Source organism: Alosa sapidissima, chromosome 11 (assembly GCF_018492685.1).
Source record: "Alosa sapidissima isolate fAloSap1 chromosome 11, fAloSap1.pri, whole genome shotgun sequence".
NCBI lineage: Eukaryota > Metazoa > Chordata > Actinopteri > Clupeiformes > Clupeidae > Alosa > Alosa sapidissima.
Window position 1 is genome coordinate 29,462,695 of NC_055967.1, and position 12,767 is coordinate 29,475,461.

General features: G+C 44.5%; 3 protein-coding genes across 5 annotated transcripts; 2 read left to right on the plus strand and 1 right to left on the minus strand.

Moving 5' to 3' along the window:
- The first annotated feature begins 76 nt into the window (after window positions 1-76).
- Window positions 77-2,172, plus strand: pdf (peptide deformylase, mitochondrial). 2 transcript variants are annotated; one of them, XR_006035208.1, is made up of 4 exons: window positions 77-189; window positions 497-1,122; window positions 1,477-1,696; window positions 2,086-2,172. XR_006035208.1 is itself a non-coding variant. In XM_042111027.1 (3 exons), the coding sequence occupies exons 2-3, from the start codon at window positions 528-530 to the stop codon at window positions 1,632-1,634; spliced, it is 753 nt and encodes a 250-aa protein (XP_041966961.1). In that variant the 5' UTR covers window positions 77-189; window positions 497-527; the 3' UTR covers window positions 1,635-2,066. The 2 variants fall into 2 exon arrangements, 1 of the variants encoding a protein (XP_041966961.1); XM_042111027.1 differs by lacking the exon at window positions 2,086-2,172 and having other exon boundaries at window positions 1,477-2,066.
- Window positions 2,117-5,482, minus strand: spata2l (spermatogenesis associated 2-like). Of its 2 annotated transcripts, none has more exons than XM_042111024.1 (3): window positions 5,323-5,482; window positions 4,280-4,613; window positions 2,117-4,021 (listed from the first exon to the last, which is right to left on the minus strand). In XM_042111024.1, the coding sequence occupies exons 2-3, from the start codon at window positions 4,610-4,612 to the stop codon at window positions 2,693-2,695; spliced, it is 1,662 nt and encodes a 553-aa protein (XP_041966958.1). In that variant the 5' UTR covers window position 4,613; window positions 5,323-5,482; the 3' UTR covers window positions 2,117-2,692. The 2 variants fall into 2 exon arrangements, with proteins under 2 accessions (XP_041966958.1, XP_041966957.1); XM_042111023.1 differs by having other exon boundaries at window positions 5,288-5,478.
- A 918-nt stretch (window positions 5,483-6,400) lies between these two features.
- si:dkey-238o13.4 (uncharacterized protein LOC560780 homolog) lies at window positions 6,401-10,023 on the plus strand. The gene is made up of 6 exons (XM_042111028.1): window positions 6,401-6,978; window positions 7,401-7,508; window positions 7,599-7,738; window positions 8,131-8,227; window positions 8,542-8,666; window positions 8,942-10,023. The coding sequence occupies exons 1-6, from the start codon at window positions 6,894-6,896 to the stop codon at window positions 9,116-9,118; spliced, it is 732 nt and encodes a 243-aa protein (XP_041966962.1). The 5' UTR covers window positions 6,401-6,893; the 3' UTR covers window positions 9,119-10,023.
- Window positions 10,024-12,767: the final 2,744 nt, after the last annotated feature.

Here is a 12,767-nt window from a genome sequence, read left to right on the forward strand (position 1 = left end):
TACGCCTTGGAAACTTTTATTCTGACGCCATGTAAACAAGACATAGGCGGAAGTAAACGCTGTAGATGGATAGGAAGTCAAATTTCCATCATGGAGGCATGGTTCTGAAAGTCACCAGATGATAAGAAATTACTTTACTTATTTCGTGTTGAAAGTGCATTGCAGATATTGGTTGAGTGGATATCGTCGGTAAGTTCACTACCACCATGACCTTTATATATGTTACGAAAGCAGTCTTGTGTGTTCCCTGACAGGCTACACTACACTGTAACGTAGCCTACAGTATGTTTTGGGATTTCCATATTTGTCAGCCTTCATGTTATGCTTTAACGTTAATAACCTATTAACCCATGCATTGTCAGTTGTGACTGAGAATCTAGTTTGACAGCAAATTAATGGACTTGTCATATGTATTACCATCAGAGGGCGATATAGAATCATCTTGGTTTGTTGTGGTACTTGACAATATCTGGTGACATGTCTTGTTCTGTTACAGTCACTGAGGGCAAGTACCATCCTGTCCAGACATGACACGACCATTGAAGGGGACTCTCTGGCCCTGCCTAGTGAAGATCTGCACCTCCAGACCCCTACAACCTAACAGTCACCATCCCCACCGGCTACTAATGGCATCCACTCTATCCACCACCCCCTCATGTGCCCACTCCAGTGACATCAAGGTCCGCTCCTACCTGCAGTATGTGAAGCGCAAACTTAAGTCGCCCCCCAAGCCCCCTTACAGCCACGTGTGCCAGGTGGGAGACCCTGTGCTGCGTGGACAGGCGGCCACCGTCGCCCCTGAGGAGGTGGGCAGCGCGGACGTCCAGCAGGTGATCCGCACACTCGTGCAGGTGATGCGACGGTTAGAGTGTGTGGGACTGAGTGCGCCCCAGATCGGCGTGCCGCTGCGCATCCTGGCGCTGGAGTACCCCGAGCAGATGCTGCAGGACAGCTCAGAGGCGTCCCGACGGGCGCGCGGCTTGGAGGCCTTCCCGTTGCGTGTCTTCATCAATCCAGAGTTGCGCGTGTTGGACGGTCGCACTGCAGTTTTCCAGGAGGCCTGTGAGAGCCTCTCAGGCTTTTCTGCATCTGTTCCGCGTTACCTCTCAGTGGAAGTATCAGGTGAAGGCCTCATACATACCATAACATACTCACAGCAACTTTTTCAAACTAGCACGACTGAATACATACTCACATACATGGATTAAGCCTTGTCCTGAACTAATAAGAGAATTTCAATGGAGATTTTTCCATTGAAAAGGCTACTAGCCTAGGACTAGGCTTAAGGAATGTACAAGAAATTGGCCATATGTCTTGTTGTCTAGATCTGTACAGAATACAATGTTCCCCTGTAAAAGTAACATCCTGACATCCTGAATGCCAGTCGTACCAAAGTAATCATTCTAGTCAATTATGGTCAGTGCAATAAATGAAATGAACCGTCAGTGAACAGTTTTCTCTCTCTTCTCTTGAAAGGTCTGAATGAGAAGGGTGAGCCGATCTCGTGGCAAGCGAGTGGCTGGCCCGCTCGCATCATCCAGCATGAGATGGACCATTTAAACGGTGTCCTGTACATAGATCGCATGGACAGTAAGACCTTCATCAACATTAACTGGCAGCAGTACAATGAGTAGCAGCGGGAGTGATCATGTTTTTTGGTGCCAAGTGAACTGAGGCACATTGAGATATCCAGAAGGTAAACCATGCAGAACAACTGAGAAGAACTGGACCTTAAGGATAACGTCAATCTTGAATTAGGATTTGTGTGTTCTTCACATGCAGATGAAGGTTAATTAGAAAACTATGGAAAACCTTAGTCATAGGAGACAGTAGTCGGTGACCTCAAGAAACAGAGATCTTTGTGAAAACTCGCCGTATTTCTCCTTTAATGTTGTCAACAGAGGTGCATTTTTTGTCACAAAGAGGATCATCATATTTAACAGCGATCTGCAAATGAGTATGCACTGTATGACTGAATTGACTGCTATCCAATTGTGGTGCAATTGCTGAACATAATGTGTCAGTACATGTGTGTGTGTGTTCATATGAATAAAAGACTTTGTTTACATTTGTGTCTTGCAACAGCAAACAAATACATCAGAGAGAAAGCAATCAATGGCTTTTAAGAGTCTAGAAGACCTTTCTTTACCCAGTGAGATCTCCAAAAGAATGGGATGAAAATACATCAAATCCATACTCAGATATTTTCCTTACAAGCACCAGGAAAAAAAATACAGGTATCATTCTGCATCTAGTAACAATGTATGTTTCTAACCCCCACCACAAACCATCTTGCTCCTTAGTTCTCTCTTTCAATTTAATGGATTTTAAATTTTAAGTGAAACTATCACCCACAGCCCCCTGTTGATATCACAAATCTTTGGAAGACAAAAGAGGTTTTCACTACATACTTCAGAGAATGTCTTAGAAATGTAGCCTGCAAGAAACACTAATAAATGTGAAAGAAGAAAATATATAAACATACACATCCAAAACAAGTTAGTATCACTTTGGTATATATGGGTGTAAAAGTGCTTGAAAAGTTCAAACTGGTTTCCTTTTATCCAGTCCTCTAATCTTCCCTGTGAGACTTCCTATAGTTTGAGGAATACTTCAAAGGCAGCATTGATAAAGGTGAAGATGCACAGGCCACTGTGCTGGAGAAGACTGGTACAGCCATTTAAACAACCAGTCACACCGGAGAACCCGGGTAGTCAAAGGGGTTTCCACAGAGACATTGCAAAGGGCTCTTATACCAGCACTCTTTGCAGAATTGGGCACAGCAGTGCCTGCACAGAAACTCAGTAGCGAGAGAGCACAACTCACACACATCCCTCAGTTCGCGCACACTGTGTGTTTTCCGTTTACAGGAAGCTCCGTCGAGGCAGGAGGCAGAATGAAAGATCTGGCAATTTAGGCAGGCGAACTGGGGATGGGTCCAGGTAGAGGTGCAGCACTGATGGAAAGGCATGGACTTGTTGGGCTCCAGCTGGTACTCCACGTCGTGGTTTTCCTGGGCACAGCGTTGCCCATCCTCGCACAGGCAGTCGTGGGCACGTCGGCAAGTGCGGCAGGTGACATGCGGTTTATCTGTGCCCTCTAGACAAAAGTGCCTTTCTGGAAACCCAGGTGGGGAGCGCTTGTCCTTAGGACTCATGAGTTTGATATGTTTTGTCTCACTTTCGGCTGCCTCTGGCAAGAATGCCTCAGTGCTGAAGGATATGTCGTGTCCTCGATCTCGGCAGTAGTCGAGGACAGCACAGGACGTGCAATGGAGAATATTGCACTGTTGACACAAGCAGTTGTAGCGGTTTCCAGACTCCACACAGCTACACACCTCTAGGGGCTTTTGAGAAACACCGGGTGTGGCACTGTCGGTACTCTGAAACGTCTGCTCCTCAAATGGGCTGGTTGGCTCAGGCCTGGCCCCTCCACCTGGCGAAGATGGGGAGGAGAGCCGGTAGTTCAGGGTGGACCTACACAGACGTGTCTGCGAAGGCGCCTCACCGGTGCAGAGCACAGGGCTGCTGTGGGCCTGTTTGAGATGGCGGCGGGAACCTTCGGATTGAACGGTCACCCCCACAGCCTCGGGACTTCTGGATCCACCATCTCCCTCTCCTGTGTACAAGTCCTCATCCACTTCTGAAGCGTCGCAGCAGACCTCCTTGATAGACCGCATGTGGACTCCCAGGCTTCTCTGGACACTCTGCAGCGCCACCTGGAGGCTGGGGCCTCTGCGTCTCTCCTGCACCAGCCTCAGCTCCCACTCAGACGCCCGCAACTGGGGCCGACTCAGGGACTCCAGCGTAGAGAGCAGCAGCTGGCACTCACAGCGGGCGGTGAAGAAGCTGCAGGCCAGGCTAAGAAGATCGTCTGGCCGCACGGGTGATGTGCCCAGGCACAGCTCCCACTCTCCACTGGCCCCAACTGAGACACGGTAGCCCAGCAGACCGAACAGCTCTTCCACCTGCTCCATGGACAAAGCTGGCCTGACATGGTGTGTGAACATGCCAGAGTAGGTCTAGGTGAGAGGGGGCAGAGAAAAACATCAATGTTATAAAATGCTTTGTGCTAAATGTTTTTCCACAGGTGGTGGTTGGCCAAAACAGTCTTCAGTTCAATAGGAGATGCTGCACTTGTGATTAAACAGAAGCCTGAATGGTTCATAAATAAGCAGGTATGGTTCTAAGTCTGTATGGTTCATATATTTTTTACTTTCTAAATTTTGTTTTCAGTTGATCACCGTGCTAGATATTGCTGTATATCTGATTTTACCCACCTTGATTATTCTGTACTCCTTCCTCCACGGATACAGGTAGAGGTTGAGAGAGGCAAGTTCCAGCACCTCAAAAGCCCTGGCCAGCCCCTTCAGTCCAGCCCTGGCTGTGGCTGGGCAGCGGAGTGACTCCTCCATGAACGAGAGCACGTCCAGGCCGTGGGTGAGGTAGCAGTCATCGGAGCTCTGTCCCATGAGGATGTCCTCAATGTGCTTGCAGAGCTCCTCATCTCGACAGATCAGGCTCCAGCCTCCCTGTTCAATGTGCTGCTCCAAGCTGGCCTTGTATGCTTCAGGGAGACTCAGGCCGTTTGTCTCTTTGATGCCAGGGCTCATCCTGAAAAGATGTTAGTAGCAAGAGGAGTTGAAAGAACAATTTAAAGGAAAAGATTGACAGTCACTAAAAATGTACTTTAATAGCTATTAATTAGGAAAAAAGCGCAACCATCAAAGCTAAAAGCAAGTGCGTCGAGTGAACCATCTTGTTTGCAGCACAGTACGGTGTGATCATTTTTTTGTCGGTGACATACAGGCCCGATTAAGAGTATAAACATGATGTAAAGTGGCAACTACACAACCAGGTTGTTAGTAACCTAGCCAGGAAGGTTAAGTTAGTGTGACAATATTCGTTTACTTTAATGTAATTCATCAAGTTAAATGACTGCACCAACTAAACTTGCTCTGAAGTTTACTACGTGTAAAATGATTTCACAACAGAGCGATAAGTAAAAGCCACTAACTGCTAGTAGACAGTTGACAGATTTGTTTCAACTGAAATCAGCTGACCTTGCCTGCTAGCTAGCTAGCAAACAAACTTATAGGAAAACCCAGCTCGGAAAACAGCTAGTAGTTCTCACACGTAAGCGACTAGCGTTTCTACATTAGCTCAAAGTAGGCTAGTTAGCAAGCTAATGTACCAAAACTTTGTGTACGAGAACGATGGCTAAGTTACCGATTAAAGTTAAAGCAAGTCGACATGTTAAACAGGGGAAGAACTACAAAACAAGCAACCTTTCCGCGTCTCTTCGGCGTCCAAAGTTGCTTACTTGTTGATTTACAATTCGGAAGAGTGAAAAATGATCTTCAACTCTAACTCATGAGCACACATTAGTTTCATTTCACTTCTGACGCCGCATCAAAAATATTCAAACGTAACTTCCGTGCAGCTGTGACTACACACGATACATTGTAGCCTATGCCACCACTTGTGATATTTTGTAATGGCTTTACGTGATTTATCCATTACTCTGCCCTACTTTAAAAATTATATATATATATATATATATATATATATATATATATAATCTATCTTTTTTATTATTAAAATCACTGCATCCTCTCCATGTGTTCCTGCCATATACTGTGGGCTATATAGTCTATGGTTCCTGCCAATGTGTCGTTTCAACATTCTAGCAAACTGACATGGATCTAAGCTTCAAAATTTTGATGCAGTCTGTGAGTATCGCGTCACGTTCTCTCTAAACACATCTGTGTCTGATGAGCCTTCCTGGGCCTGGCCTACAGGTTGCATTTTTACAATTTCGCCACAAGAGGGAGATGATCCAGATGGGAACGAATCGTGCGTTTCCCAAAACCATTGCTAACCTGTTAGTTAGTTGGTTTGCAATGGGAAATTGCTTTGCAACCAACAAAGTTGCTAACTTAGTTTTAACTAGGTTTTTGGGAAATGCGGCCTTGACCATTTGAGTTGCATGTGGCCCATTTCAGTGCTGCTGCAGTTCTGCAGTTGCATAATAGCCTACAAATTAGTTAAGAAACATTTAAATCTACGCAGTATCTCATGTGTAATAAAGTGCATGGGCGCATGTGTAGGCCTAGTACGTTTTAACCTTCTAATTCGTTTTATGTTCACTAGTTTGTGTTCCCGGTCAAAAAAGACCGCTGCATTATGACTTGTTATGAATAGTAACACATATATTATCATCTAATATTGTGATAGACCTTTGTAGCCTACCAACTTATGCTTTATTGGATATTACCAGTTTTATTTTTTATGAATTTGCTATTGCCTGAGGTCATGCAAGTCAGAAAGGGGATTATAATGGGCAAAGGTTCCAGTGGGGGCTGGCATAGAGAAAGAAGGGGAGGGTGTGTGTTTGTGTGTGTGTGAATGTATGAATGTACAGAAGCACAGATACATCAACAGGTGTGTTAGACTCGACTTTATACACTGACCATTTTCTCACCCATTCATTTCTAATGATTGTTACAAATCTTTACCTCCTGGAGCGAGACTATCAACTCCATTCAGCAACAATTAATCAACTCTTATCACACCATTTAATGACCGTTAAATTAGCCAGTTCAGCATAATGGACTAGCCTATGCCTTATCACTAACGAACTTAGTTAGTGTGTCGTCTTAACAATCGAACAGTGAATAATGGGCGAGGTGTCCCACCATCTAATCCGGGCGTGGCTAGGATTGATGACATTGACATAAGGGCGGAACCCTGGACCCTCATATCAGTTTAAAGGGTCTCAGCTCTTTATGAAGAGTTAAACGGGCAGATAAAGTCACAAACTCTGTCACAACCTCTTCTAGATATAGCCTATTGGCGAAGTTCTCTGATTGTTTTGATTTTTTTCCGATCGTAATGTCAAACGGGGACAGGTTGGTGTTGGCACTTGGCGGTGCAGGTACCGTGGGATCCGGGGTTGTCAAGGCACTTCTGGATAGGGGTAAGACATGCCTTTCGGGTAGAATAGATTAATTTGCCTACGCTATAGGCTTGTTATAAAGGCAACGTCCTGTGTGATAGGCAAATAACTCAGATTTTGTGCGTTGCCACTTGAGCCTTTGAGCGAAAATACTTTTGTTATGTATTTGTAATAGGCTGTTCATTGTTGTCCTTGAATCAAAACAGAAATAAACAATTTAACATGTAGGCGACCTTCGGTTTATCCCATAGGCAGTAAAAGGTTTATCCAGAACCGGCTACAAATAGAGGGCTGGCGTGGCGCGTGTCAGGTGGAACAGACGCACGACGTTCGAATTCAAACTCGCTCAGGGTGCGGGAGCGCTTGATGGGCTACCCTTCTGTGTCATGTCATTCAATTTGATGTGGGTTATCTGTATGTGATTTTTTCGCCTCGATGTTTAGGTTTCAGGGTAGCCGTGATCTCCCGCGACAGCGCCAGATTGGATAAACTCAAGGATTTTGTTTCTCCGTCCACCAAAGGCAACTTGATCACATTGGTGGGGAATGTCGGTGAGAGGACAGCTTGGCTAAAACCTTCCTTCAAAAATTCTCAACACGAGCCAGTTGCATCTGAGTTGAATTTATCTCTCTTTAACTCAGGCACAGAAGATGGTGCAGAGGAGGCGAAACAAGCTCTTCTAAAACTGGTGGGGAAGGTGACAGATGTGGTGTCTTCTTTGGGCTTCAGCTGGTGGCAGGGTGGACCCCCTCACACACAGACCGTAAAAGAACTGCACTGGGTAAGACTTGTAGCCTTTTTATTATTATTATTATTATTATTATTATTATTCTATGTACTTCACTTTTAAACATTTTAAAACTATAGGCCTACTCTTTGCTTTTATTAAGCTTTGCTTTTGTTTATGTAAAAGCACATTGAATTAACCCTGTGTATGAAATGTGCTATATAAATAATGTTCATCCTGACACCTCTAGATTCACAGACATACAGTACTTTTAGCATGTTTTTCCCCTCTGTCCTGTATCCAAAATTTCTCCTTTCAGTTTTGTCTCATGTCATGTCACGGTTCTCTGTCTCCTCAGACACCCTACAGACGTCTTAACTCTTTGATTGTACCCCTATCTTGTCTCATCACTGTCTCTTGCTCATCAACTTGGTCTGATTCCTTAGGTCATTGACACATTACTGCTCAGCACCTTTGTCTCATGGAAAACCTTCTTCCCTTTGGTGAGGGATGATTCTGACTGCACCTACACGTTCATTACAGGTGAGTGCCACTCCTCTTCATAATCTTGAGAGAGACGTTATGAAACCACACACTTTTGATTGTAAACTAGTTGGCTATTAATGCTCAGATAAATTGTTGAAAGAAGTTCTCATTATGATAGGCCCTTAAAACAGCTACTGTGTACTTTGTTGTATATGACTCTTTTTGTCATTTTTTGAAGCACTGGGTACCACCTTAGCGCTAAATAGGTACTCAGAGCATTGACAATTGAGTGTTGCTTTAAAAGCGGCCCTTGGATGTTTTTAAGTGGTTGGGGTATTAGTTAGGCTGCAATAACAAGCTTATCCCTGCAGGTGGTGCTGGAGAGAAGATCCTGATGCCTGGCACTGGGTTCCTGACGGTGGGAGCAGCGAGCGCTCTGGCCTTCTGTCAGGTTCTGCGGGAAGAGTACCCTGATGTCTCCTGCAAACTTAATCAGGTGTGTGTTGGTTGTGTACACAAAACACGTCCCATATTGTTGGTGGACAAACAACAATTAAATAACAAGGTTGTTTTTGTTGTTTTATCTAGGATCAACAGTAGGTTTTTGTTAGTCTTCCATAATGTATCAGTACTGTATCAGGCCCTGTAGGTCATGGATACTTAGAACAACTAGTTATTTGTTGTTCAGGTAGATCGGTGACAAGGTAAAAACTCTCTACGATACTCCTCAACAGATTTTAAAGCATCTCTCTGGTTCTCCTCCTCTGGCAGGTGAAGATCAACACGGGAGTGGCCACTCCAGAGCGCATCGCCCCTGGGTTCCTGAACCACCTGGAGCTAGGGGAGGCAGTGGCGACGCTCATCGAGAGACGGAACACCTCCCACACCATCTACCCGGTCAGCTGCCCTGCTGACCTAAAAACAGTGATCCTGGAGGGGAATCTGTAGAGCCCATCCGCTTGTGACGCCATCAGCAGCAGTCAGAACCATCATGTGTTGGAATCCTTGGACATCCTCTCTGTCTTTGCTGTTGCCAGTTGATGTTTTTGTTTGTGTGTGTGTGAGTGAGCGAGTGATTGTCTGTGTGTGTGTGTGTGGGTGTGTGTGTGTGGGTGTGTGTGTGTGTGTGTGTGTGTGTGTGTGTGTGTGTATCTATCTTTCTCTGTGTATTTGTGTTTGCGTGTGTGCAACCCCTTTTGCATGCCAGTAAAGAGGATATTAAGAGGATAAAGGGCACAGCTTTGAAATATCAGCCATTTCTGTAAATGTATTATTTGTCTGGCTCGATTACATTACACTGCGTGGACAGATCGACAGCAGTGAGCACTAACCCTGTGTAAATTGAATTGTGAAGTGCTTGTTGTGGGAATTAAATCAAAAAATGAAAAAGAGAAGGTGATGCGATTTAACACAATATTGTTTTATGCTTTCTTTTTATTGTACAGATCTTTTGACTTTTGACTTTGACTTTGATCTTTTGACTAGAAGCCACTCTACTCTTTGTGTGTGTTTGTGTGTATTAGTGTTGATTTGTGTGTGTGTGTGTGTACATGTGGTGGGAAGTGGAATGCTTCTCCCCATTTTCGCTCACAAACACACTTTTGCCCCTCCCACCCTCTTAGTGTGTCCCATTATCCGAGTGCAACCAAACTTGTAAATAGGGGCTGCAATCCCCCACCCTGCCTCACACACAGCCCTACGGATTACCCGTATGCCACAGGAAGATGAAATGATTTTGTAAAGAATGGATTGCATTGTTTGTTAATGCCATTGTTTATGTCCCTGTCATTTGCATACAGTATGTGCTTTAGCAATATGAATGTCATGCCAATAAAGTAACCAGGATTCACAAAGCCTGACTGCTAACAGACTTTCTGAAAGGGATGGGGTTTTGGGGGAGGCTAGGAGGTTGGTTGGTTGGGGGCTAAACAGGGCTGTTGTAACAGTCTGTCGTGTATTTGTGATTGTGTGTTGGCCGACAGCCAAATTAGACCAAACTTTAATGAACAACAGTGGGACAATCTATCGTCCTGGCTTCCCTGCTCTCTCACTCACACACACACACACACATACACACACACAGACATATAGGCTATACGTAATACAAATAGCACACATAGGCACAGAACAACACTCAGACTTCACATTTCTCAGCTAACTTCAAAGCTTATGACAAAACAGAAAACAGAATGCAGTGGGATATGGTAAGCCCTTGGATTTCCAAACTTCTCTGTGCACTGCATAAATTCCTGTCATCTGCAAAGATGGCTTTTCACCGCTGCTTTGAAGGTGAACTCCAAGGGATTGTGAGGATATGAAAAAGAGAATGAGAAAAAGAAAGAAAGATGGAAGAGCAGAATGAGCCAATGAAAATAATTGCAGCTGCGCCAAAGTACTTAAACAACCAAGCACACACATTTATTTCCCTCACTCGAATCTCTGATCAGTTGAGAATCACTGACAAAAGTAGAGCATTGTTGTGGTTGGGCGTAAAGGGGCACAAGACCTCACAGGATACACAAGACATCTTCAGGGTGTGTGTGTGTGTGTGTGTGGGTGGGTGTGTTTAGGTATGTGGATTACCTGAACCAAATGAGACAGTAGCCATGGTAACAACAGTCATAGGAGAGTTAAGGGGAGGGTGTGATCTCTGCCTGCTCTGGGTCTGATTAGGACTTGGAACCAGGCCGACGCTACAAAACACAGAACTCGGTCGAATCCTCGAAATCCTATAACCGACGGGGAAAACAAAATAGAGACTTTGGCGAACAGTGCTGCCATCTCTTTCCCTTGTCGTGAGAGTGTAAGCTGTCCCTGCCAAAAACGGAGCACAGCTAGGCCTTAGTCACTCTATCCACAAAAAAACATCAAACTCCGGTCTGGGAGACTGACACACAGCATGATACATTGATCAGCAACATACATACACACACATACATACACACACACACACACAAACACGAATGCCATCTACCCAAAATGACCATTTATTATGACATGTGATTGCCGCCACCCCCCCCCCCCCCACACACACACACACACAAACAGAGACGGGTCACAAACTCACAAAGATGACGAATACATGGAACTCAGCTCTATGGGGATGATAAGCCTTTGCGTGACTACGAGGCTGCCAGAATGAGGAGAGAAAAAAAAGGAGAGAGAGGGAGAGTCGAATAGAGTGCTGAGGATCATTATTGGAACCCATCGCTGTGAAGTCCACTGATACGGAGCGCACAGGGTGCCCCCCACCACCCCACCCCCCCTCCTCTCTCCCAGCTGCCATGTTCTGCTCCGAGTCTGACCAAGCGGTATGAATTACGAACGTCGGAAGTGGCCCAGAGTATGTAAAGGCCACTGAGTTCAGCCAGGAGCCACTACTGCTTTCACTGATACAGTGGCGGACATTACTTGAGTACATTTACTTAATTACTGTACTTAAGTCGCTTTGTCATGTATCTATTTACTTGACTAATTCAATTTTGCTAAACTTTTTACTTTTACTCCAGTACATTTCTAGGCCAAATATCTTACTTTTTACTCCACTGCATTTTGTGACAGCTGAAGTACAGCTGAAGTTCCTTTTGGAAAAAAGACTGTCCAAATACATACTTACATGTGTATTTTCCATAAAGCTATAGGCTTTAAATAATGATCTTGCCTAAGCTATGTTATTGTTATATCCACTATTTACTGTACCTTGTTGACCCCTTTTCACAACATTGATGTTACACACACACACACACAGACATCATCAAGCAAATGATGATAGACAATCTGACACTATCAAAACAAAAGGGAACGTCTTGATTTGGTCTGAAAGTGTAAAGCATTCAGCAAAGCAAAAAGTGGTTACTCTGAAGTATCTAAGATAAGATATCACATTAGTTTGTTTTTAGTTCTTTCTACATACAACAATTCTTAGTTGATTTTGTCCTTGAATGAAGGAGAAAGGCTCAATCAATGCCTATGTCTGTGCAGAATCATTTTAACAATAGTAAATACAACTGTACTGTATTAGTCATATTACATTTTAGGACTTTTACTTTCGATACTTAAGTACATTTGAAGGCAAGTACTTGTACTTCCACTCAAGTGGAAATGTAAAAGGAGGACTTCTACTTTTACTGGAGTAACATTTGACCATGTGTATCTCTACTTTCACTCAAGTACAGGATTTGTGTACTTCATCCACCACTGCACTGGTACTGATGGAGGCAAACGGAGAGTGCAGCCCTGCTGAGTTTACTGAGGGGGTTCTGGGTTTCTGTTTAAGTATATAAAAGCAGAAACTTGGGACGAGTGGAATTTCATCTGAAACTGGACAAAGACCTTTTAAATAACCCCCCCCCCCCCCCCTTCTGATCTCCCTCTAAAATACTGGAAAAGGCTGCATGTATGAGACATCAAGCCAGGCCAGACACTGCGTGCATGTCTGTGCATGTGTGTGGTTGCCTAATTAACAGACACTGGCAGGGCTTTTGCCACTGTGCGTAAATGAGATTAACACCATCCAAAAACAGCATAGGAGAGTGTAAGGGAGAGAGACAGAGAGTAAGTGAGTGAGTGAGTGAGTGAGTGACAGAGAGAGAGAGAG

Excerpts from the sequence above, each read along its gene's own strand:
- pdf (XM_042111027.1), top strand. The coding sequence starts at position 528 with ATGACACGACCATTGAAGGGGACTCTCTGGCCCTGCCTAGTGAAGATC. Across the intron at positions 1,123-1,476 it reads CCTCTCAGTGGAAGTATCAG|GTCTGAATGAGAAGGGTGAG; the intron begins GTGAAGGCCTCA and ends TTCTCTTGAAAG.
- spata2l (XM_042111024.1), bottom strand. The coding sequence starts at position 4,612 with ATGAGCCCTGGCATCAAAGAGACAAACGGCCTGAGTCTCCCTGAAGCA. Across the intron at positions 4,022-4,279 it reads AGGAGTACAGAATAATCAAG|ACCTACTCTGGCATGTTCAC; the intron begins GTGGGTAAAATC and ends CCTCTCACCTAG.
- si:dkey-238o13.4 (XM_042111028.1), top strand. The coding sequence starts at position 6,894 with ATGTCAAACGGGGACAGGTTGGTGTTGGCACTTGGCGGTGCAGGTACC. Across the intron at positions 7,509-7,598 it reads CACATTGGTGGGGAATGTCG|GCACAGAAGATGGTGCAGAG; the intron begins GTGAGAGGACAG and ends TCTTTAACTCAG. Across the intron at positions 8,667-8,941 it reads TCTCCTGCAAACTTAATCAG|GTGAAGATCAACACGGGAGT; the intron begins GTGTGTGTTGGT and ends CTCCTCTGGCAG.